The 26561-nt window shown below is 39.7% G+C and overlaps 1 protein-coding gene across 10 annotated transcripts in view; it reads right to left on the minus strand.

Moving 5' to 3' along the window:
• Window positions 1–26561, minus strand: part of Ica1 (islet cell autoantigen 1) — a 152432-nt gene that overhangs the window by 19336 nt on the left and 106535 nt on the right. For 6 of the 10 annotated variants that reach the window (XM_048785994.1, XM_015488250.2, XM_048785993.1 and 3 more), the window contains exons 7-12: window positions 22263–22388; window positions 21166–21264; window positions 8591–8688; window positions 6482–6534; window positions 3491–3553; window positions 3359–3400 (exon numbers count right to left, since the gene is read on the minus strand). In XM_048785994.1, the coding sequence (XP_048641951.1) occupies window positions 3359–3400; window positions 3491–3553; window positions 6482–6534; window positions 8591–8688; window positions 21166–21264; window positions 22263–22388 (481 nt within the window). Of the gene's footprint in view, window positions 1–3358; window positions 3401–3490; window positions 3554–6481; window positions 6535–8590; window positions 8689–17073; window positions 17107–21165; window positions 21265–22262; window positions 22389–26561 lie in introns of those variants that run through there. The other 4 variants (XM_015488252.2, XM_015488251.2, XM_015488254.2 and 1 more) reach the window with 2 other exon arrangements.

Raw genomic sequence — 26561 nt, forward strand, 5'->3', positions numbered from 1 at the left:
TATATATTCTGTTCATTTACATGCTAGTTATTTCTCTTGTCCAAACTTTGAGAAACACCAATACTTCTACATGTTATAATTCCTGAATTGAGCTGATTTTCACATGTATTACACAAAGTGATTTCAGAGCCACTTTCAAGTATCTCAAAAATGTCACTAAGTTTCTTCTTCATTTAAAACATTTTTAGGAACTGTGGTCAAATAATGGTTTCCCTATTACATTATTATTTAGTAGGAGAAAGCAAATTTCATTAGGGCACTAACTTAGAGTAATTTTCTGGGTAGTGGCGCTTTGAGAGTCGTTGTTGTTGTCATAAGCAGTCTGCTTTTTGATAACACTGTACCCCAGATTAGCCATTATGTCTGGCAGAATTACCACTGGGAGTGAACTGGCCCCAAAGCAGCAGGGTGCTAGAGCTTGTAGCCTGGAGTCCTATAAAACCAGCCATTCCTGGATTAAGCTCTTTTTATCTCTTGACTATTTAATATCTTGCATATTATAATCAGTATTTCAATTCGGGGTTTGGGTCTTCAGGCAGCATTTCACAGGACACATATGTGGAAGTCAACAAATTAATGAGTATTTTTCTCTTTGGCCACCACAGGTTCTCTGAACACTGAGAGCAGATACTTATACCAGTGGTCACATTAATATGTAAGCTGATGCCACCCTATGGGTTGGCAACAAGTAGAGACAGTGGGGACGTATAACTCATGCCTAGAGAAGGGCCTTGTGGGCCGGCGTGACAAAGGGGAAGCAGGAGTTATGTGACACTTTGTTCAATTTAGAATATTTGCAAATCAATATTTCTGCCTGAGAACAAGTACACATGTTAGGGAAGAGCATGTTTGTATTTGCATCTTTAGAATTAAAGTGTTTGTCCCCCAAAAGGATATGAGTTTCTATTCTACAAAACTAACAAACAGGGTAACTGTAAACCAATGAGGTTTGGAGGCTGTTTTGAGTAGGAGGATACCCAGCTTACTGCGATCTCTCTTGGCACACACAGAGAGACTTACAAAAGTAAGTATATATCTCAGGCAGAAACCTTTTGATTTAATTCTATGAAGAAATGCTGGATAGTGGGTTAGGGTTATAGAATTACTATCAAGTTTTCTAAAAAAATCCAAAACCCAAAGCCAAGAACCAATTTTTGTAAGAAAGGGGAAAATATGAGGATGTAGCGTCATGATTACTGTGTCTGAGTACAGAAAACACTGGCAGGATACGCCAGGGTTGGGAGTATTGGAATGGGGGTGGGGTGGGGAATAGGAATGGGAGCGAGTGTTTTTAATACCATTTTTATTATTATTTTCATTTTAATCTTAATGTGAATATGCTACCTATTCAAAAGTTTAATCTATTAAAATAACAAATTTATATAGGGTAAGAATAAAGTCAAAGAACAAATGACATAAATGAAATGTTGAGATTGGGAGGAATGTCAGTCTATCAAGACAAGCTGAAGTGTATGTGTGATTATAAATACATTTGTTAAGTGAAACTGGGTGGTGGGTATCTAGAGCTTGCTGTTCTCTTTATATCATTTTGGTAAGGTTAAAATATATCCCTGTCCAAAAAATAATAATAATAACTTGTAAAAGACACCTTCATTCCACCAAAATATTCTACTATTAAGCCAAGAAGAGGAAATTTTTACAAACACGGAAGCATGTATGGTAATCTGCACTCTTTACCTATTAATTTCATTACATGATATAATATCAGCATTTACAAATGACTAGTAATATTGATTAAATATGCACAGACATTCAAAAAATATTGCACAATATGTTGCCTGCAGTAAGATAATAAGAAAAAAGACTTCTGCTCTCAGGTTTATGCACCCCAAGCCCTGGAAACGTAACACCAGAGCTATAGTGGCTTTTCACCCTTTTTAAAAAATATTTTTGTTTTTCAGTTGTGGTTGGACACAATACCTTTATTTTTGGTGGTGCTGATGATCGAACCTAGTGCCTCGCATGTGCTAGGCGAGCGCTCTACCACTGAGCCCCAACCCCAGCCTGGCTTTTCACCTTTGAAAAATCTTTAATCAATGTCCTCTGTTTCCCAGAGACTTTCTTCCTCTCACACTTTGTGAATTAAATCCACATCAAGCTCAGACTGAGTTGAGTCATCTACCCCAGTTAACTGAGGCCCACTGGATGACTTTGGCCTATTTCAACCCCGTAAAAAACCTGCATGACCAGGGCAGACTGTGTCCCAGTCACCAAGACAAAGATGCTCTGATGTTTGACTCAGAATCTCAGGAATATTTTAGAACCTGGGTAAATCATTAAAAGGAAACCCTTGGTAGGATGGAAAACAAAGGCTATGATCAAACTAAGCACACTCAATTTTGTGGGATTACTCAGCCCTGGAGAGTCACATCTGAATCCATGGTTCTACATTCTCTCCTGTGGATTTATACAGTAAGGGATTTTAAGGCTGGTAAACCTGGGAGTCAGACTTAGCTAGGCAAACTCTCCCTCTACATTTTTATGGTAGTGAAAATGGTAGATATGTGTCCATTGACGTTTTTAGTATCTGTAAAATGTATTTCAGCAAGAGTAAACCCTATGCAACCTGTGGACTTTGGGTGATAATGACATGTCAATGTGGGCTCACTGATCATAACAAATACACACTCCAGGGTAGGAAGCTGACAGTGGGAGAGGCTATGCTTATGTGGGGGCAGGGGCGCTTGGGAAATCTCTGTACTTTGTGTCCGATTTTGCTGGGAATCAAAAACTGTGCATGCATGCATGCGTGTGCACGTGAACTAGAACAGCCTTAAAACTCAGTTTGCTCCTGTGTTCATTGGAGGTTTCAATGGAAATGCAGCAAAGCAAAGCCCTATACAAAACCTCTCGTCCCACTGTTTCAACATCAAGAGTGCCCTGTATCAGTGACCATGAATTACCCCTTCACAAACCTGAGCTCCAATCCTGACAGTAATCCAGCAAGATTGTTGCTATCAGTTCCATTTACAAATGAGAACAACCGAGGCTTAGTAAAGAGTTTAAATATGAAGCAAATTATTTAAGGCCACACAGGCCATTTATGGTAGAACCATAATCCATATCTACATAGCCACTGTTTTCTCTGACAGTATGTGACTTTTGACATAACTTTTAGCTTTAGTAGTTTGAACATTATGAAATTAACTATAGTAACAATGGCAGCTCCGCACAAACTAATATGTGTTTGGGCATATTTAAGATCATTTATAAAGACTGTCACCTAAAAATTTTTGCTTTGGAGTGCATAAAAAGATAAATATTATATTTTCTTGCATATAAAAAAGGAACTAAAACTTAAACAAATCACAGCCTCAAAGAACTGCATAAATCTTACCACCTTCCTCAGGTTTCATGTCTAATAATTCATCCAGAGGTCCTTCAGAGAAGGGGAAAGAAAAATTATGAGTTAGTGTCATTTTATAAGGAGTCTGAGTAAAATGATTGCATTTTCCTTAATCTAGATTACCTGAACATGCATTATGTGTGGAGCTTTTGTCTAAGGCAGATAAAATACTTTTTCCTTCTTCACCTGTAAGCAAACATATGCAACTGGTCATCACCAACTCAGAATGGTATGTGCATACATGGACAACAGCAGTATTGGCAAATGCACAGCTTCAGGAAGAAATAGCACCCATAAACTCACTCATGTAGAAGCAGGGGTCCTCAGATTATGTTTTATTTCAGTTGTTGGCTCTCAATGAATATAGAATTAATCCTATACCTCTGCTTTGTTTGGTGGATAACCCTCAAAATGATATGACACAGGCCTAACAATTCTCCTTCCATGGACAAATGTGTGACTTAAGTTAACTGGCTGTTACTTGATGCTGCCAATGAACTTTTGCCACATGGGCCTGGATAAGATAAAAAGGCAGATTGTTAAGCGAAAGAAGCCCATTTGAAAAGGCTGCACATTGTGTAAGTTCCACAATATGACATTCTGGAAAAGTCAAAACATAGAGACACTAAAAAGGTCAGTGGTTGCCAAGAGCGTGGCAGAGGGTGAGATGAATGGGTGGAACATAGGATTTTTAGATCAGTGACAATATTTTGTATAATACTGTAAGGGTAGATACATGTCCTTTTATGTTTTTAATATCCATAAAATGTAAAACAGTGTGGAGTTATTGATTATAACAAACACTTCTTTGGTGTAGGACTTCGACAGTTGGAGAAGCTCTGCTTATGTAGGGGCAGGGGCAAATGGGAAATCTCTGTACTTTGTGTTCAATTTTGCTGTGACCCCAAAACTGCTCTAAACAATAAATTGTGTGTATGTGTGTGTGCCCGTGCACATGCAATAGAACCACCTTAGAACTCAGTTTGCTCATATGTTCATTAGACTTTCTGCAGGTCACAAAATACAAGGCAGATGCCACTTCATTATAATGAATTCCATCCTGTGTATATATAAACAAGGTGACAGACATTTGCAGTCTCAAAATATTATGCAAATACCACATGCAATTATACTGTACAAGGAATAAGAAGATTTGCATATTCTATATTTGCATATTATATATTCATACAATATGTATAGCCACATATTGTATGAATACATAATTTGTATAGATTTTTAACTTGCATACAAATATAATAAACTGGAGTTACAGTTTACCACAGAACTAAGTTTATCCTATTCTATGACCTCCAGTCCCACAATATTAATAATGCATGCTGTAGGTCCACTGAGGGTCACTGAGGCTGGAAAGCTTGGATCGATACAGACAGAGAGCCCTTCCACGGCCAGGGAGGTCAAGCCCAGCCTCTCCACCATTTGCTGCCCCCTCTCAGGCTCTAGAGTATCATTCTTCTGACCTTTGCATGGTCCTTCCTGGAGCATAGCCTCTGCCTGGGCTGTTTCTTTTGCTTTGACAAGTCTTGCAATCGTAGTTGGCTTTGGTGTGTCCCTGATCCCCTCAAATAGGTGAGGCAACTTTGTCATGTGCCCAGAGCCCTGCAGTTTTCCTTTGTAGCTCTTACCAAAGTTGTAGTTGCCCAGTTGTGCGAATATTAGGCTACCATCTGCTTCCCCTTTTGACTGTAAGCCCCGTCCTGGAGGGGCCTGATTATGTGTGGTATACCACGGTCTGCCTGGAGCCCAGTGCTGTGTCTGGCACAGAGGCAGATCCCCATATACAGCTGCCATACAAACAAAGCAGTCTGTGAGTTCTGAATATGTGAAGGCTCACACGCACGAGCAGATGACAGGAAGCCAAGCACTGGAGACCAACAGTGGGCTGCCCTTATTTTTTGATTTTTTTTCTTTCTTTCTTTCTTTTTTAAAAATCTGTTGAAAGGCAGATAGGAGACAAGCAAATGAAGGTGTGAAGTGGGGGAAGACAAATGTAGCTGAGGCAAGTGATTGGAAAACTTGAAGGAAGAGAGAAGAGAGAGGATGAAGGAGAAGAATGAAACACAGGGAAAGTTCTAGAATCTGCTTTGCCACCTCCTGGATAGGCTGCCATAGCACAGGGTCAGGTGATTTCAGTTCTCTTCATAAAACTTGTACAACCTTCCCCTGTAGCTCTGAGGCTTTTGAGTCCCTGTTTTAAGGCTCAGAATTATATCACCTTAGTTCTACTGTGATTTCCCCTCTACGCCTTCATGAGGTGAAGAGCCAACGAAGGCTGGCAGTAATGTAGGAGACAGAAGAAGCTGGAGGCTTTTTTCTGTTCATGGTGTCACCTCCCAAAGCTCTGACGCTGTTCCCTAACCCAAGGGAGCTGGTGCCACTCACAACAGGCAGCCTGAAGACCTGCCTAACAGAGCAGAGTTGGGGCTCTCACTATCTATCCCTAATAACGGCCAACACCCACATACAAATCACGGGGGACTGGGGGACTAAACCCTCCCCCTGTAGTAATGTGACCTTGCTAAAACTATCTCTGCACCCACACGACAGTTTGAACAAGCAAAGGCAATATCATAATCATACTGTCTTCTATGGAAAGAGAGAGCTTTCTGCTAGGCCCACTTGTGGTAACAGAAGGGCTGCTGTTGGAGAGACCAAGGATACTATTTTCAGGTTCAAAATATACATTGTCTCTCAGTAATGCCATGGGGTTGATTGACACCGTTGATATTTAAACATTTAAAACTAAAACTGCACTGGGTGCCATGGCACAGGCCTGTAAGCCTAGCAACCCAGGCAGCTGAGATGGGAGGATGACAAGTTCAAGGCCAGCCTCAGTAACTTAGCCAGGTCCTGTCTCAAAATAAATAAAAAGGACTGGGGAATGTAACTCAGTGGTAAAGTACCCCTGGGTTCAATCCCAAGCATTCCCCAGCCAAAAAAAATCCTGAAATGGCAGGAAGCAAATCCATATAGTCTTTTCTCAATTGGAAATGAAGAAAGGCCTAGAGGGAGTTCCCCAAAAACCCCAAAAACTGAGTTGGCTGTTGAGCATTAAGTAGTGTTTGAGAACAATTCTAAATGAAAATCAATACTTACTCTTAAAACTGCAGGATTCCTTGTGTTGGTTTTCATCCTCTAATGCAATTAACCTTAAAATTTAAAAAAAAAAGTTGTTTTTTTTCAGTCATCAAGTCGGGCAAATATTATAGTTATGATACAGCCAGATTTTCAGTACAATATCTTTTACCTCAATTATAACCATACACACACACATACAGACACACATATACACACATACATAGTCATTTATATGCTATATATTTTCTAAAGGAGAAATAAATTTTGCTAGCTTTGTTTTCCATTCTGTAACATCTTAATTTATGAGTTTGGTTTCCTAATAAGGCACATTTTCTGTAAATATCTAGATGGGTAATTAGGGATGACTAAGAGAGATACATACAATTATTACTTTTAAAACACAGTTAAAACAAAACAACAACAACAACAAAACTGATGGCCAAGCAGTGGTTTATTCTGATTCCTGGTGTTATGAAGAGGTCAACTCAGGAGATTAGCCAGACCACAGAAGGCTCACAACAGCACCACTTTAAATCCAGGTGGACAGGCAACTACTCAAACTCTTCCAGTGTCTTTAAGGACAGACACATTACAGTCCTGAGACCATTTTGGTTCCTCCAAATGATCCTCTTAGCACTGTGGTTCACTTTTACCTGCTATTTCTGAAAAAAATTCTTATTAAATTTCCAATCATTTTTGAGAAACCTGAAAGTAATTAAAATGAATAAAAAAATCCTAGGTAGTAGTTCTATTCTGAATAATGGCTAGTGCTTTATTTTTATTGCATTAACTTATATGGAGAAAAGAAAGTGCTGAGACTTGCTCTGCGCTCTGTCTTTTACTCCACAAGGGGCAGAGGGCAGTCCCTTAACCTCTTTCAGCCTCACCTCCCTCCTATACACACCGGGGAAAGGCCTACCTGGAGGATTAGTATGAGAATGAGCAACAAATAAAGCAGCTAGCACTGTGCCTAGCATGTAGTAGGTGCTCACCAAATAGTAGCTACCATTATTACCTTACCAGGAATAGATTTCGTCTAAAATATCAAATGGACTAATCTAGATCATATTCTACATCTGTTTGATGATGAAAAGTTGAAATTTGTCTTTGTTTTGCACCTCAGAAATTTTCTAGTATTTGTTTTGAAATTAAAAAGAGCTAATATTGACAGCAATTATTATTTTTTCTTTTTTTTTTACAAGGACAGCAAATAATTCTATAGGATACAAAAATATGTTTGAAATCATATTCAGAGATGGAGTAAAAAATATAATCCCATTTTGCCATAAAGTTGTCACCTAAATCGTGTGTGTGTGTGTGTGTGTATGTGTGTGTAAGGAATAGTGGATAGAGGCAATGTCATCTACTTAGCTTTCCTGGGTCAGCCAGTTCAGAGATTAACTACATTCCTGCAGGCTACTATATCTCCATAGAAAATGACATGGAGTCACATCTAAACCTCCTCACTGTGTGGGATCAGGAACCATGTGCCACCTATGTTGAAAAGTTCATCTGGGTATTTATAACAACAGGCGGCGCCTTGCTTGTAAAGAGGTAATAGATGGGATGGGCCCTCACTTCCTGCACAGGAAGCTGCTCTCCGTTCACAGAGGAGAAAACTGAAAGTTTGAGCAGTGAAAACAAAATGTCACAACCCAACACTTTTGTAGGGCAATGCTATGTGCATTCCTAAGGCAATCTCCTACATCATCAGCTTCAATGGGAGAAAAGCCATGGGGCCCCAGGCAGTGTGTGTGGGGTGTCCCCATCACAGCATCTTGTGAACAGTGGTGACCATGGGACCAGATAGGATACAGAAGCCAGAAAGAACATGAAGCTGAGGCTGAGGCCACAAGACAGGGAGCCAGACAGTATGTGGACATTTGTTCTTTCTTGTCCCAATCAACTCCTTACAAGTGTGCCCCTTCTGAGGACCCCAGAAATGGGTCTCTAAATGGGACAAATGAGGCAGGTCTAGCAGGAACTTGGGCTGAGGGAGCTGGGCCTCCAGGTAAAGCAGTGAGGAAGCTACATGGCTGAGACCCCGTCAGGACTGTGTGGACAAGACTGTGTCGCCCACACCGTGGGAAGAAAGGCCTCAGGAGACGGAGGGCTGACTTGACTTACTGACTCGGCTCCTGCTCTGCTGCTTCTGTGCTTTCCTGCTGGGCCATCTTCTTCTTTTCTTCTTTCTCAACTAGTTTTTTCATAGGGTCTTGTAAGCTCTGGATCACGAGCCATAGAAAAAGACAAAGAAAGAGAGGGGGAAGAAAAAAGAAGAAAGGAAAAAAGAACAAAAAGTCATCAATAGAAACCAATTGCCATTGGTCCCCGAGACCCCACATTTGAATCACAGGTACTGAGAGGTTACCATGAACCAGTCAAGTGGACAGAAATGAAATTTTATATGGCAAAGTAACAATATTTCCAGGCCCATGCAAGCAATTTTAAAGGAGAGTTGATTTGCCACTAGATTCATGTTTTCCCTTTTGTGATAAGTTATTCAAAAGAAGGCCTTTTGGCTATTGCTAACTTTATTTTCCAACTTCGACATGCAGCTAAGATAAACATTCTGTTCTCCTTCAGCCCACACACTGACAGAGTCGAAACTTCCTCTACCACTGCCACCAAAGATGAGACAACTTCATTTTATTTTTAATTTTGTTTGCTATTTTGTAATCTAAAAACTGTGTTAAAAATAGAGAAAACAAAACCTTTTTTTAAAAAAACCCCAAAATAGTGTCTAAACATATTCTGACAACTTAACTCCCACAAATGGACAGAGCAGGTGGGCCCAGATCTTTGTAGATTAAATGGGTGAGTTTTTTTTTCACATCATTTGTCAAAGTTACTGTTTTCAAGGTTCATTAAATATTTAAGGAACGATTCTTTTTTTTTTTTTTTTTTTAAAGCAAGGGCCCACAAATTGTATACTAGTGACAAAGGAGTGGGAAAGAAAAAGCAAAACATTTCTTTAACAACGGAGTAATGACTTATACAAAAAGATCTCTATTTCTGGCCCTAATTAAAATACAGACCTATGAATACAAAAGAAACATCTCGAGATGCCTAGCCTTCTTACATTCCTAGAATATAATGTCCTAATTCTTTGGGCCTTCACCTCTCTTGTTTTTCTCCTTCCTATGGTTCACATCTCCAGTGTGACAATCACAGAAGGTTCAGGCAAGTTTCACAGCCAATGCGGATGAATTAGTAATGGCTGACAGGAAGCCTGGGTGAAGAGGCTTCTAAGGCTGTGTCCAGGCAGAGCAGAGCTGTGACTGATTCTGGAGTCTGCCATGGACACCAGATGGATGTTGGTGTTATATCCTGCTAACTGCCAGCTCTGTTTTATGCCCTGTACAGAGAAATTTTCCCCAAACACTCAAGCCTTCCTGTTAACCCTTATCTGCAAGAACTTACAATAGTTCCTAATTTATTTTTACTTCTAATCTAAAAATCTCTGCCTGATTTTAAAGATCTTCTAAAACGTGACCCTATCTTCCTCTCTCAGCTGGAACCCCACTATCCACACTCTCCAACCCAATTCCAGATTTCCATTTGATTAGTCCTGTCTCCTCCTGTCACCACAGTAGGCTGGTTTCTCCCTTACTATTTTTGTTCGTCTTCGGGTCTCCTCCCTCAAAAGTCCTATGAGTCTTTTCAAAGCCCAGATCGATTACTACTATTTTCCATAAAGCTTCACTAAGCATGCCAAATTCAAGAGTCCTTCTGATTCCAAACTGCATTTACTGTCTTATTAATACTTGACCGTATCGATCTTGTATTGTTTACTCTTAAAATATTTTTTTAAATTAGAAAAATAATAAAACCATATGCAAAAAGTTTGAAAAATATAGAAAATAAAAATTACTCATATTTCATTCCTTTAAAATGATGAGTTGTTATTTTTTAGACATTTCCTTTGTTTTTTTGTACTCATCCTACTTAGATATTGGAATCACTGTTATCTATATATTTTGTAGAGGAGTAGAGGTTTATTATGTTTATTATGGTGGAGAATGTAAGATGATTATATCTCTCTGCATTTATTCACCTATATTGTAACATAGGATCAAGGTTTTCTGAGCATTTGTCCTCTGATTGGAGTTCTGAAGCATTTTCTTGCATAATGCCCATCTATAAGGCATCACTATCATTTTTAATGATGCCCTCCTTCTGGACATTTAAATTAGCACATCCATTCAACAGCTGGTTGGTGAGCACCTACCAAGTGCCAGGTGCTGTTCTGGATGTACTAGTGAAGACAGAATTCTCAGCTAGTAATAGGCGTAGGCAGATAATTAAAAGAGAGGACTAGAAAGTGACTGGATCATTACTTCAGGGAGCAGGGTTGTTCTCTCTTGGAAGAGACATTTCAACTGAGAGCTAAATGACAAGGAGACAGTCCTATGCAGCTCAGGGATAAGAGAGGGCCCCCCAATGCAAAGGTCCAAAGGTGGGAATGGCTTAGCTTGTTTAAGGAACAAAAAGGCTGCCTCTGGGGTTGTGATGTAGTTGGCAAGGGTACAAGTGTTATGAGACCAGGATGAAGAGGCCGGCAGGGTCACACAGCGAGACATTCCTTTACTCAGAGTCATCAATATTTAACATTTGCCCCATTCGTTTCATCATATTCTTCTGCTCGATGTGTCTCTCTATAAAGAATAACTAAATGCAACCCATGATCCTTTGCTGCAGCCTGGACCAGAGGGAAAAATACTACAAAGGACAGTGTTGGAACAAATAAGACTGTGAGTATGAACTGCAGTCTAGACGGTCATGATTTTTTTATCTACTCCAGCATCAGGTAAAAGTGGGGTGTGTGTGTGTGCGTGTATGTGTGTGTGCGCGCGCGTGCACACGCATTCTGGAAATGTGCAGTTGCAGGAGTTCATCAGACGTCAAGGACGCGCTCTTTTCAATAGATCTGCCAATCACAGCATTTTATTCACACACACATACACCCTTTACAGCAGTTTTATTCCCCACAGAATGGTCCAACTCTGGTCACAGTGAATCCAGGAATATTTTCAGCCAAGGTTCTGATGCCTCCCAGGACTCACTTTCAGATTCTGTGACACTTGCCCAGGCCTCCTGGTTGGTTTGCTCAATTATCTTCTCATTGTGTTTCCTTTTTATCAATCAACGCTAGGCAGGGCCAGGACATGTCTGCCTCAGCCGGCTGCTTCGAGCTGCCACAGCCCTTGCTTAAACCCCTGAGATGCCCTTGACAGCTCCACGGTTATCATCCCTTCTGTCTCTAGCCTGACCTCCCCTCCTGACCACACTTGAGCAGCTCTCAGACAATCCCTTTGTAATGTAAACCACTCATTCCTTCTTTTCAACCCCTTCCCCTGTTGGGCCATTAGCAGGGACTCAATTGTTGGCTCCCTGTCACCACAATCACAGTTAAGACACTATTGTGCTTCCCCAGCAGAATGGCTGCAGTTCCAATTGCTACTTTAATTTATTATTAATAATTCCTGTGACAATTGTGCCTCTCCTCCTACTCACCATTGTCCCTATAACAATTTGGCTTCTGAAGTTTGAGAGAGGTGCTAAATATATACTTGTTGGTTGATTAATTAATGTGCAAAAGGTTAAATGAAAAAAAAATTAGTTCTCTTTAGCTAGGATATGTAAAGACTCAGGGGAATAATATGAAAAGTTTATAAAACCACAAGCAAAATTATTATGAGCATGTGAGCTTGTTTATTAAATATTAGAATTTTGAACCAAGGGACTCTTTTGTGCGCCCACGTCAGCTTAACCAAAATATAGATCACAAACCCCAGAATTTGGATATTTTTAAGGTGTATAAGTGAATAATGTATAGCATGTTCACAAAATTGTACAATGGTCACCATAATCAATTTTAGAACATTTTCTCTTTTTAAAGTCTTCACCATACTAATATTTATTAATGGAAATATTTATTGTTATTATAGTAAAAGCAGATAATATATCGGGAAATATCTAATACAGCAGAAGTACTTGTTTTAAAAGTTTGTTTTAAAATTTGATATTTTGCAAATCATCTGTATCATTTTTTATAATTTCCATTTTTCTGTCAAAATGTTTAATTTTAGAACATTTTCAAAGGGCATCTCTTGAGGGAGTTTTTAGATCAAGCTAAGCTAAATGCTCTTCTATAGAGCAAGGAATAAAGTAACACCACATATGGAACTTGTTTCTCTCTAAAGATGGTACACATTGAAGATATAAAGAGGCTAAGTTAGGGAACTCGGAAAGATCATGGAGGACAGATCAAATCATGTCCCTTCCCCTCCCCGCAAATTAGTTCCTGGGTGTGACTGTTAGATTTGTAGGGCGCATGAATCCTCTCCCTAGTTTGACTACAAAGCCTCAACCTGGGTGAGAGGGTTGAGGTGAATCGTCAGATCAGTTTGAAGTCTGCCGCTCAGCTGAAAACATTTAACTCAACAGCATTCGTGGAAGTCAGGGGTGACAGCATTTTTCATGTGACATGAACACCTGCTCAGGCCTAGTGAGGGAAAGAGGTGTGGCAGGCTGCATGCAGATGGGGCGGCATCCGATGGAACTGTTTCCAAACGCTGGCTGAAGAAGCCACGTCTGAATACACGTCCAGAAATGAGAACTCCATTGTCTCTAAACCCCCAACCCCCTCAGTCCATCATTAAAACCGCTTGTGAAAATCACTGGTATTAGCAGCACACAACATCATACAAGACAGAAAGCTTCTTTGCAGAGGAAAGAATGTTCTAAGACTAAGTAACTTGCTCTGTTAGGGCTGCCCCAACATGCTAATAGTTTCCATCAAGGCTTAAATGGCTTTGGAAAGCACACACACAATATGTAAGACCATCATGGCAGAGAAAGTAAGCAGACCCAGCTTGCAAAAGCGTCTTGGAAAGGAAACAGCTTAATAGAATAATGGGAGTTACTACTTCCTGTATTAGGAAAATAAAAGCAACAACAACATTCATTTGAATGGATGCAAAACTACTGAGCAAAACAAATTTCCCAGACAAAAGACCAGCAGCCAGTTCTAATAATCTAAATTTAAAGTCTCACTTAGAGGATTGAGTAGCGTTTCCTCTGATCTTTAATTATGACAACTTAATTTCCTTATTCTACTTTCCATTAATTACACTGTGTGAATAGGAAGGTGTCAAATAATTGTCAATATAAGGAAATAAAAGTATTCAGAATGGCGGGGCATGGTTAAAAGACGCTGAACACAGCTGGGTGTGTGTATGTTTATATAATTTGTAGCACATGAGAAATGAAAAGCAGGGGCCATCAATGTGGATGAGCCTCGCAATTTATGGCCATTTAGCCCCTACCATGCACGCAGACACATATAAAGATATCTCACAAGAAAAGCTATTAAGCTGAGAGGTAATCTTGAATTATACTGTAGGGGGAAAATTAAATAAAATTAGAGGAAAATAATTACAATCATATAGGACATATAATCTTATTCTTTAAAATAAGATGGGAGTAGAGGATAGGAAAGGTAGCAGAACATGACAGTCACTAGTATGGCAATATGTAAATCAATGGATGTGTAATTGATGTGATTCTGCAATCTGTATATGGGCTAAAAATGGGAGTTCATAACCCACTTGAAGCAAAGTGTGAAAGATGATATATCAAGAACTATGTAATGTTTTGAACAACCAACAATAAAAAAAATAAATAAATAAATAAAAAAAAGTAAAATAAGATGGGGAAAAATAAGATGGAAAATTGGCAGTGGGAAGGCATCATACTGTCCTGGAAAGAGATGGTCTTTGGAAGTAGATCAAACAGGACTGGGACAAGGACATGGTCTTCACGGCTTGTGGGCCTCTGTTTACCCATCAGAACACTGGAGCATGCAAGGCCAAGTATACCTATCTTGGAATGTTTGTGAGGATGAACTGAGAGGATGCATCTACAAAGCACCACGCTCATAATAAGAATTCCAACAGCTTCCTAATCAATAATTTGTAAAGGTCTCGCAGGAGAGAGGTGTCTTCACCACTCCTGCTGTGTTAGGTGCTGCACTCCAAGTTTTACACATTACATTTAATCTTCATGAAATGTGGATAAACATTGTATTCCTGACTTCCTGACATGGAAATAGAGACTCAGATGAAATAATTTGCTTCAGGCTGTTCAACTGCCAATAGGTAGAAGTAATATTTGAATCCAGGTCTAGAAATTCTACTATTTGTTAAAAAAATGAAGAGCCAAGGATATTTATGGAGTAATTCACTTGGTATTATTTCTTTTCTTATCTTTTTTTTTTTTTTTGGCCATACAGGGGATTGACCCCAGGGTTGCTCCACTAGTGAGCTATGCCCCCAGTCCTTATTTTGTCAGGATCTGGCTAGCTTGCTGAGGTTGATCTTGGATTTGCCATCCTCCTTCCTCTGCCTCCCCAGTTCCTGGGATTACAGGGATTACAGGCTTGTGCCACCATGCTCCACTGAACTCTCATTTCAATGACAAATGCTGAGGAGAAGGAAAGGGTTCATTCCAAACTCTAAAAGAAGAGCCACCTGTTCCCAGGTGTCTGAGGGACTGCCATATAAATTATGCTTTTCATCTATAAGCAAACACTTCAAAGTGTTGTTTTTAATTGAAAGTTTCTGGCTGTACTATTTAAAGGTGGCACTTCTTCTTTCTCCTGCCTACCTGCCTCATAGCCAGAAGTGCTTGTGGGAAGCAGTCAGGGTGGAGAAAGTGTGAGCTTCCAGGTTCCCACATCTACCACACACTGCATGTGGCCTTGGGCAAATTCCTAGACATCTCTGAGCTCCAGTTTCCTCATTTGAAACATGAAAACAAGATCAAGTATACCCAATGTCCCAAGGTTAATTTGAGGCTAAAATGTATGCACTTTCCATCTGACTATGTAGAACCTCACCAGTATCATTAATTAGAAAACTATCCTTGGTACATTAGAGTCATATGTATCATATGACAAACTCTCCTAGTCATTATTTCACCTCACCCTGAGCAGAGTGTCTGGCACAGAGTAACTCTCTACACAATGGTAATATTTTTTCCTTCCCCCTCAAAGAGTAAGGTGGGTGAAGGAGATGACCTAGGTTGTTGCAAGGAGAGTGAGCTACCAGCTGCCTGGGGGAAGTAATGCCAATCACCAAAAGGCAGAGATGAATCAATGGCAGGCCACACCCAGCTCAGCCACTCATTTCCGTGGTGGCCTCTGTCAGCTCTTCTATTCCCTCTTCCCCAGTGACCTGGATGCTTCCCAACTTGCTGTTTCCAATGATCTGGCCTAGAGCAGCTTGGGAAAAAAAAAAAAAGAAAAAGAAAAGAAAAGAAAAAACGTTTTGCTAAATGCCTTGTAAAGTAATGACACCGAGAGAAAACTTGAAAGTCTAAAAGGATATTCTGGATGCTCGCCATGAGTAATTGCCTTGTTGGGACTGGTAACTAAAATAGCATTGCAGGGATATTTACCCAATTTTCATTAAAACTATTATGGCTTTATTTTCAAAGCAAGTAACTACAGAGCCATGTGGCCTGTCGGTAAATGTTCAAATGATTAACTGAGAAATGTGGAGGTGGGTGGAAGAAGGCTGCTAGGCATATGAATTTGAGAAAAACAAAATTTAGAAAAGGATGTTTTTTCAAATTGGGAACACTAAAAACATTTTGGTCTTCAAGACGACATCCTACATCACAGTGCTGAGACTTACACCCTGAGAAAGAGAAAAAAGGAAACTTTGGCACATCTGTTTCAACGGTTAATTTTGAACAGGCTCAGAGATTTGTTTTCAAATTCAGGTTTCCTTAAAGCCTTGGCACAGATCAAGAGCCAGTTGCAAAAGCCAAATTGCATGTTTTAGAATTAGCCCTGTTACAAAAAAGGCAAGCCCTCCTGCCTTGCTGGCTTGCAAGCCTGCCCAGCCCTCTCCTAGCCCTGGTGGGAGTTCTGTGAGCTAGACCAAGGCCTGCAGGGCTGAAGGACAGGTTTGAGAATGGAGCTGCCAGAGTGTCTGTGGGAGCCAGGGAGGGAGTGGGTTGGGTTACCCTGAGGCAAGGTCTGGGGAGACCTCTTATCGTGCTGCCAGTCACAGGCTTGCCTGTGAAGCTTACTACAAAACTAACAATCTAGAATGAAAACAGTGAGGATAAAAGTAACTTAAGCTGAGCTACTGAACCTAGCAACCTCAATACGCCTTCCTGTGTGGATGCTCTCAATGGCTGACTTCTGGATCCACTACAGAATTCTTGGCAAGTTCATGCCCCTTACCACTCCCAGTTGTGCTACTGGAACTTTCGCCACTGTGACCACCACCCTTGCCACCACCACCATCACTACCCACTATCACCATTATTTCCTCCACCACCAGTGCCACCGTCACACCAGCTCTACCACCATCTCCACCATCATCATACAGCTGGGCAGTGGCAGAGCTGGACTCAAAACCAGGTCTGGCAGCTTGTGCTTTTACAAACTTTTCTTTATCACATGAGCAGAGAACGAACATAAAGAGCAGAGTAAAAACCTGGTGTTTCTTCTAAAAACACAGGACATGCCTTCCCCTGAGTTAGCCCTGGAAGAGTGTCCACTGGGCAGCAAAGGGCCCAGTCCTCATTCTTCTGTGAAGATGCCCACCTCACTCATTGCCAGGATGCTAGAGAGAGAGAGGAGGAAACCATCATTGACACAAACAGAATTTTAGATTTTTCAGGGAAAAGACACTTGACTTCCAAGGGGCTTTTTTTTTTTCTTTTTTCTTTTTCAGCTGATGCCCTTTTGGGGTCCATGGAGAAATGAGTAAGTAAATAAGATCCTAGAAGGAGGGAGTGAACAGAACCACATCTGAGGGTTGGCAATTTAAGACAGGCTTCTGCCTTCCTAATAAGACAGAATTTCATTTAGTTTTTAAAAAATGCTTTACACTCAGTCTCAATTACTTTTCCCAAAGAAGGGGCAATGCTTTCAAGATCTGGCAAGTAACATATTCCATTCATGTCCTCAGGACTTGGTAATTTCTGCCATGTGAAGACAGACATTCCCAGATGATCTGGAATCAGTGTAAAATTCATACACTAATGATAATGCATGCAAAATGTGCATGTTTAGCAGCATGTTAATGAATGAAAAAGTGTTGTCTGAAAATAAGTTGAGGGAATTGTTTCTTTTACTAGAAACTACTTAGAAGATAGTCTCTTTAAATCTGAGCTGTTTACAATTATTAGATTTAAAAACTTTTTTTTTGTAATTTTAAATTTCAAAGCTAACTTTTCTATAAAGTTAAAATGCCACAAAAGTTATTATTTATTAATTATAAAATTAAAATATGAAGGAATATGCTAATAAAGGTAGAATCAATATAATTACATCAGGCCTGGGTAAAAAGCAATAGCTGTTTTCACATAAAACATCACCACAAAAATGTCCTAAGAGTCACTTGGTTATTTTTCAAGTTGTATGAGGTGGAGACTCAATTCACTCTTATAATAAAATTAGCTTTAAAGAAGTTACTATATATTTCTTAGAGGAAGATTCACTTGAAGTGAAACTTTGAACTTCTTAGGGTACAAATTTTATCCCTGCAATACTGCAGCAAGAGTCTTCCCTCCAAACAGGATGCACCAAGTGTTTAACACATTAATTATCATCCTTCATCAAGCATAAAACTAACAGTCAGGAAATACAGCTGCAATGGCACAATTACCAACACACTCAGAATACACCCTGAAGCAAAGAAAACAAATGGCTTGCTTTTCATTAATAGAGCTTGGCAAGCCTCTCCAAAGACAATGTTTTCTTTCCAGTCAGAGTCCCAAAAGGCATTTAAGGGGCTATTTGCTTAGGTAAACCCAGAGAACAAATTAATCGTGAAAACGTTTATTTAAATTTCAAAATAGCCATTATCAACATAAGGTACCATTCAAAAAATATACATGTTAAAAGATGAATTGATAAAATAAAAATCTGATAATATAGGACACGTATTTAAAAAAAAAAACAGTGGTTTAAGAGGGTTGAGAAGTCAATATCCTCAGACTTGATCATTTTACATAAGGTATTTATGGTTTTTGTTTCCATGTTTTGTGGCAGATAATTTGATATGCATGTGCCTCTATCTATAAAATAATGAGACATGTACAACAGGATTCAATTGTGTTTTTCAGATTTTCATCCCATGAAATAATTAGCTATCAGCTTGAGATTCTAATATGTCATCACTGAAAGCCAAGATGAATAATATTCTAGAGAGATAGTAAAAGAACTGTTTATTTGGTTGGTTTCTGGACACTTATTCTTTTTTATTTTTATTTATTTATTTAGAGTACTGGGGATTGAACTCAGGGGCACTGGACCACTGAGCCACATCCCTGGCCCTATTTTGAATTTTATTTAGAGACAGTGTCTCACTGAGTTGCTTAGAGCCTCACTTTTGCTGAGGTGGGCTTTGAACTCGTGATCCTCCTGCCTCACACTCCTGAGCCACTGGGATTACAGGAGTGCACCACCATGCCTGGAGACACTTATTCTTTTTTTTTTTTTTAACATTTATTTTTTAGGTGTAGATGGACACAACACAATGCCTGTATTTTTATGTGGTGCTAAGGATCGAACCCAGGTCCCGCCCATGCTAGGCGAGCGCTCTACGGCTGAGCCACAATCCCAGCCCGACACTTATTCTTAATATTATTATAACATCAATATACTTTAATGATGTAATGCTCCTCCTAATATATTATAATTAAACTATGAGCTATCACTTAAACCAAAACTTAAGGAAGGCTCTGGTGATATAAAAGGTAATGGAAACTCATCTGCCCAGAGTGGACTTATGACCTGAACCATGGCTGTCAACCTTTCCCTAAATTCTCTGCTCAGAGATCCTCTGATGCAATCAGGTTGGTCCTCTCTGTGGGATAAAGAGCAGGATGAAAATTGAAGAGCTGTGTTTTCCTCAGCACAGAAAGCCAAGGATATACATGTGGGTTTTTTCATTCATGTAACAGCCTCAATCTCATGAATTTATGTTGTGCTTCATATGCAACTAACTCAAATATGAAGTTCGTTGGAATTGTGTTTAGGGTAGGCACTATTTCATCTTACAGTTGGTCAATTTATGTTATGTATAGTTGACTTTCAAAAGGCAAATAACCCTGGGTATTGTAAATAAAATCAAATCTGATTCCTCAATATGCCTTATGGAAGAGTGATCCACGGGATTCTGCTCAGGCCTGTGTACGAACTGCGAATGGCATGAGTTATCATTTTGACCCATCTGCCTTGGGGTGGATGGCTACTTTCTGAGGTGCTGAAAGCAGCAGTATATTACAGAGAAGAAACACAGCCCTACCAACAACAGCAACATTGCCAGAGTAAAGACATCTGCTGCCTAACTGTGTGCAAAAAATTTGGCTATACAAGAGAGGATACATAAAATCTTTTGGTTCTCATCAGTGAGACAAGGTGGTGATCCCAGCTACTCAGGAAGATGAGGCAGGAGGATTGCAAGTTTAAGGTCAGCCTCAGCAATTTAGTGAGACCCTGTTTCAAAATATAAAGAGGACTGGCAATGTAGCTCAGTGGTAGAATGCCCCTGGGTTGTTCAATCCCTAATAACACACACACACACACACACACACAAATGTTTCCCCTTTACATACTTATAGTTCACAGAGCCAAACAGAGCATACTCTGAATGTAATTACCATGCAGCACGTCAGCACCAATGAAAGGGTGAGGGGGGAGTAGGTGTCCTGTCTAGAGTCAGGTCAGGTATATCACACTAAGTAGACTTTCTTGGGTTCCTCTTCCTGGGACCTTCATTTTAAGGGCAGGTCTTAAAGTGTTTCTGTTTCAGTACTTCAATAGATGCGGATACACTATAAACATCTCAAAATCAATGAAGCATTTTTAAGAAAAAGCTTTTTAATGTTTTGATGTTACGGCAAGCAAGGTGATAAGACACAAATTGCCTAAAAAATTAGAAGCAAGGCAATTTCATGGTAAACTTTTCTTTCAAAGATATGATCTAGTAACAAAGCACCCACTACTCTCTTACCATTCTTAAAATCCTTTTGGAACCAAAATGCTTCCTTACCTTGATATGCATTCATCTCTAGCATCCATTAGAGAGAAAAACAATTCCGATTCAGTTTCAATACTAAGAATCAGACAGTGTGCATGCATTCCTTCTGAATTGAGAAGATCTTGTGTCTATTGTTGCTTTTTCAGTTAGAAAAATTTACCAGGCTTATGGAAAAATCCAATTCTACATTGGATGGCACTCTCAGAATTAAAAAAGGTATTTTTCAGAAGAAGGAAAAAAAGATATACCTTCTGAAGTGAGCAGATTTGAATTTAATAATTAAAAAGTAGGACTGGGGGGGTGTGTGGCTTATGGCAGAGCACTTGCTTAGCTTGTGAGAGGCTCTGGGTTCAATTCCCAGCACCATAAAATCAAATAAAGAAGAAGTAATTGAGTTTCCCACAATTCACCTCCCAGTCATGTGAGTCCCAAGGTTCATTATGTTTTAGGACTGCAGTGGGCTATCATGGTACTAACTACAGATATGGTAAAATAGACTCTGCCAGGGACCACAGTTCTCTTTAACACTTGGGGTCTTTGAATAATAAACCTCACTGTAATGGACATTGCTGGTAATATAAGCAAAACTTGATTTTTCATAAGACTCTCTGGTGGTCTGTTCAGTTTTCCTACCTTCAGTGTAGTGAATTCATAGGGCTGATAACCTTTGAAGCTCTCATGGATGGCTGCCATAGTATGGGAAGTTTTCTCCCAAAAATGAAGCAGAGTGGTCTGTCAAGAGAGATGGTAAGCTATTAATATTTCGAATGTGCAGTTCCAGTCCTGTGCCCCAGAGAGGCGTGCCATCTGTCACTTTCAAGGTCCTCTAAGATGTGATTCTGATGCTTTTCTACACTGAGTTTCCCACTCTGCCCTGGGACACCTTGCATTTCAGCCAAAGTAAATGCGTCCCTGGCTTCTGTCGCTCCCACCACCTGGGACCCTCTCTCTCCATTCTCTTTCTCATTCAATCTGTCCTCCAAAAGCCAGGGCTGGTCATGAATCTATTTTTGGGATCCCTCAAATGACTGGATTGCTCCCTCTTCAAACCCTCTTTGGCTTTTAGAACTTTTTTGTTTAGTGTCCCCTCGTTCTGTCTGACAGGCTTAGGAATTATAGTCAGACCTTACTCTCTCCACTTTTCTTCTTAAACTTTGAGTTCCTTGAGGACAAGGAACCTGGTCTTATTAATTTTATATTCCCTATAACACTCAGCATTCAGTCTCTCACACTCAGTTGGTGTCTACAGCACTGATGATAGACACAGATGCTATTCTGAAGGAACTCAGAGGCTATGAGGAGAGACAAAAGCAAGTATGTTGAATTATGACAACCTAAGGAGGAAAGAAGGCCATGAGACATAGAAAGGACAGGGCAAAGGGAGACCAGAGGAGGCTTACTGAAGAACTTGACGTTTGGTCCAGTACATTGAAAAGAGCAGAATTTGGAATGGCAAAGATGGAGGGGAAAGGTGCTCTAGGCGGAAAGGACTCCCCAAGTCAATGCAGGGAAGGCGAAAATACAGTGTATGTACAAGGGAACAGCTATTATTGTACATGGTTTGGTTAAACCGTGAGATGCTAGGAAGGCAGAGGTGTTAGAAGTAAATTACGAGAAAGGCTTTCAGAACTTACTAATTCCTAAACCATACTTTGAGCTCTAACATCATTTTTCTATTGTCTTAGCCTCATGCCACTCTTTGTTCATTGAGACAGACATCACTTTGTTACCTGGTATGTTGCTAGCATGTGAGACAAGAGATTGCATCTGCTTGCTCCAAGAAGATCCACTTTTTGACACACGTCCATCTTCAATTTGTCAAAATTTTTTTTTGCAAGGCGTACTTGTGTCTGTACCTATGAAAGTAAAAGGACATCTCTGAACCACTCAGACCCTCAAATAGTTAAAATTTGCAGGTGACAAAAGACCAATAGCAGGGCTTCTCTTTTTATACAAGAATATGCCTTTGAACATTCCAGACAAATGAAAAGATCCTACAACATCCATTCTTTACTTCCAAAGGCCCAAATGAGAGTACTGAACATTATAATTTTACAGCCGACTTATCATTCTTATTACGATTTTCTTAGTCTAGTGTTAAAATTTATGCCTTCTCAAGGCATTTACAAACTAATCACAGGGGGAGAAGTCCAAGGTGGCTAGGAAATAGCCCTATGGTTTTCCCATAGTACTTGGAAGCTGGGTTCCCATACATTCTTCTCTCAGCTTTCCCCAATGATAATATCTCACACAACACTTGTTAGAATAAAAGAAATTGTCACTGATACAATACTATTTACTAATTTATAGACTTTATTTGGACTTCACCTGTTTTTCCATGAATGTTCCTCTTCTGTTTCAGGAGCCAATCTAAGATATTACACTTTTGCCAAAGTTTAAAAAATTATCCTTACTGACAAACTCAATGTTTATTAATAGTAATGTACAATAACAATCTTCCACCTTTCCCTGCACCAAAGAGTAATCGGGGAGGGAGTGAAGGCCAGGAAAAGATTCACAAATGTTAATTTTCTGCATTATTTTGCAATAAAATAAAAAGCTTAAACATTTAATGCAGCTACTTGAAAAATTACAAAGTCAAAAGTTCTCCTTCCTCCAATCCAAAGTGTCAGCACATCATACTCTCACCAGGGAAAGCCAGCCAATTTTGTTTTACTGAGGTATGACTGATAAATAAGAAGCTGTAGCTATTTAATATATTCAACATGGTGAGTTAAAATATTAATTTATCTCAGGTAGTTCGTGAAGTTTAGATATAGGTGGGTAACAAAGTTGGAGGTAACACTGACTCATTGATGGTAAACCAGGTGGCATGGCCAGTATCGGTCATGCTCACCATTATACCACCTGACAAGCTGATATGAAGCAGGTACAGAGTACACACTTGTTGACAGAATGAGTAACTTTTCCAGGTCATTTCAAAGGGTTCATATTAAAGTATAATATTTGAAGTGGTTTTAGAAGTGGAATATTTGAAGTCTTTTTAAAAGTGGTGATTTTATTTTCTTAAGAAAACAAGTAGATTGTTTTTAATAGAATACAATAATTTGTGTCACTAATACAACTACCACATTCTCAGCTTATCAAAGTATAGGACATTACATAACAAGAGCAAAATTACCAATTGCTACAGCTGACTGATCACATGCATGCCAACATTATTTTATTTTGGATATTCTGACTACTTTCTCTTACTGATGAAGACAGGCTTTGCCAGGGAGGTAACTTAGGAGTAGGGCTGGCATCCTGAATCAGCCTGCCTGACTCCAATGTCATGCTACTCTGCCACTCAATCAACTTATTATTCCCTGGAAAATAAAAAAGCTTAAAATTATGATTCTACCCAAAAGCAAGTTTTCCCTGTAGGATTCTATGAAACTAGAAAATAAGGAAGGGGTACATTTAATACCATATCAATAGAATTAATATCCTATATGAATAGAAGCTGTATGAGCAGCTTCAATAGCTATATTAAGCATTTCCTAAGAATTCTTCTGTATTCTTTTCATAGATCTGGGAAGATCAGAAAACAGCAGCCATCAGCTCCTCTCCAACTGCCCACACCATGATCTCACACAATCCTGGTGCCCTATCATTCACTGCTGAAGCTTGCAGAGCTTACTCAGGAGCTCTGACTAAAAAGAGTTTAAAATGAGCTAAGTATCAGGGATTTTCAACCTTCCTTGAAAAGAATGGGGGTGGGGAGAGAAAGTCCGGTAACAGAGGGGAGGAGTGGGACTGTGAAGGGGAGGGACTTTCACATGTGCATTTGTTAAACGCTCACTCACTGAGCCTCTGTCCAGTGTCAGGAGTAGTGCTGGGCACTGGGGTGGCAAGAAAGGATTAGACATAAAACAAGTGGCCAAGAAATGTCTAGGAACAAATGCACCTTGCCATAAGGGACAGTATATTTTAAGGAAGACAGTTAAGTCAGCAACTGTAACACAACAGTGGAAATATAACAGCAGAGCTAAGAGTGAGGAATAGAGAATGATTAATGCTGGTAGAGTTGGGGTGGCATTGTAGAATGATGGCATTAAAGCCCCAACTAATGTCCTTCCCGTATCCCTACCCTTTTGCCTTGTAACTTTGTAGCCTCCTCCTCTATGGACTCTGGGCTTGATGGTGATTGGCTTTGGCTAGCGGGAGGCTAATAAAATGTAATGAAACTGGGAGCTTGAAAAAAGCTAGCATGTTTCTACTTTCTGACTTGCTTCTCTGACAGTGCCCTGAACATAAGCCCAGCTGGCCATCTGGAGGGGTGTGAGAGATGCTTGCATGCAAGAGACATGAAAAGGAGAGCCCAGCTGTAGGGGAGCCCAGCCATTATTAACAGAGCCCCTACCTGGCCCATAGCTGACCACCAACATGGAGTGCACCCATAGGAGACCAGAACTGTCCTGCTATTCCCTAGATTTGTGAGCAATAAAAAGATGCATGCTGTTTTGAGCCACTGCATATTATGGCTGCTTACCACATGGCACTGCTATAGCCAAAAATCATGGATGTAAACAGTAAGGGAACAGACAATGAAGGCTTTGGGGATGAGGGGATATCTGTGGTGGATCCTAAAGCATGGCTAGGAGGTACTCTAAGACTAGACTACTTAAATGTGGAGATTCTAGATTTTCTAACTAAATGCAAATTAACTGGCAGGGATGTGAATTTCACTTTTTCCTGTACATTAATACAATCAGTTACTCATAAAATACTCTTTTATCCTAGGGCAAAAAAAAAAAAAAAAAAACTTCACTTGTTTATAACACAAAATTCATGTATTATTATAGTTTGAAATGTGCCCTAATTAAATTTTGATTGAATTTTGAAAGGTAGTTTAAGGAACCAAGAAGACAACTTCAACACTTGACCCAGTGAGTTCTGAAAGGCCATATGTTTTGTGTGTCAACAATGATTATTAAAATACTTAATGCACTGCTGAGTTTCCAAATGCTGAGCTCTCTCCCTGCCAAACAAGGAGGATGTTTCACTGTTGGGCATTTTGAATACGGTAAAATTTGTTTAATATTTTGTGCTCCATGTCTGTTCTATAAAACACATTTCCAGCCCGCAGCCCAAGGACAAAACACCAAGGACACCACCCAGCACAGGCCACCATCAAGAGTATAATTTCATATGCCTCCAGATGCACTTAAGTGAAAAATGTTTTGATTATTATTCCTCTCAATCCCAGATAAATTATATTCAATTACATAAACATCTTGAGGAGCTCCTGGGGTTTTCAAGGCTCTTTAAAATTTTTTTTCACTCAGATAAATGTACCCTTTGTTTATTTCTTCATTTTATTTCAGCTACCTCACCTTTCTCCTCTTATTCCCCAAACTAGGAAATGACCATGCATATTAGAGCCTCTTTACTCTGGGTCTTGCCTTCCCCAGGCCACAGAAATTCAATTTACTGGAGAAAGCAGCAATGTCTTTGACTGCCAAAACTACAGGGCACTTCTCTGTACATATTCTTCCTAACCTGAAATTCTACCTCTTAGCCCCAGCTTGAACTACACAGAGGGAAGCCAAAGGTATTCATCTTCTCAGTTCCTATCCAGTGGATAAGGTCTTCGTATTACTCTACAATCAAATAATCAGAGAGTACTTTTGCATTTTCCTTAGTGCTTATTTCCTTTAAGAACAAACTAACACAAAATAATTTTATTTTTATATCTTCTTTCAGAAGATATCTCGGATCCCTCAATCCATTCATTAGGCAAATATTTACTGAGTATATTGTTTATGCTGATAGCAACGAGCACAAATGAAGATAGTCTCTGCCATCGTGGGTCTGAAAGTCCTGTGGATATTTTGATATTTGTGCAGATATCACCACAGATTAAGTGAGATGCTTAGAAGAAAAGTCATACACTCTCACAAAATGGTTGGCTAATGATTCTGACTCAATGGATGTCTTCCAAGGACATGGTGCTCAACATGTAAGCTGAAGGACTAAGCATGATTAATGATGCCAGGGAAGAGAGAGAGAGAGAGAGAGAGAGA

The sequence above is a fragment of the Marmota marmota genome, unplaced genomic scaffold (assembly GCF_001458135.2).
Source record: "Marmota marmota marmota unplaced genomic scaffold, marMar, whole genome shotgun sequence".
Lineage (NCBI taxonomy): Eukaryota > Metazoa > Chordata > Mammalia > Rodentia > Sciuridae > Marmota > Marmota marmota.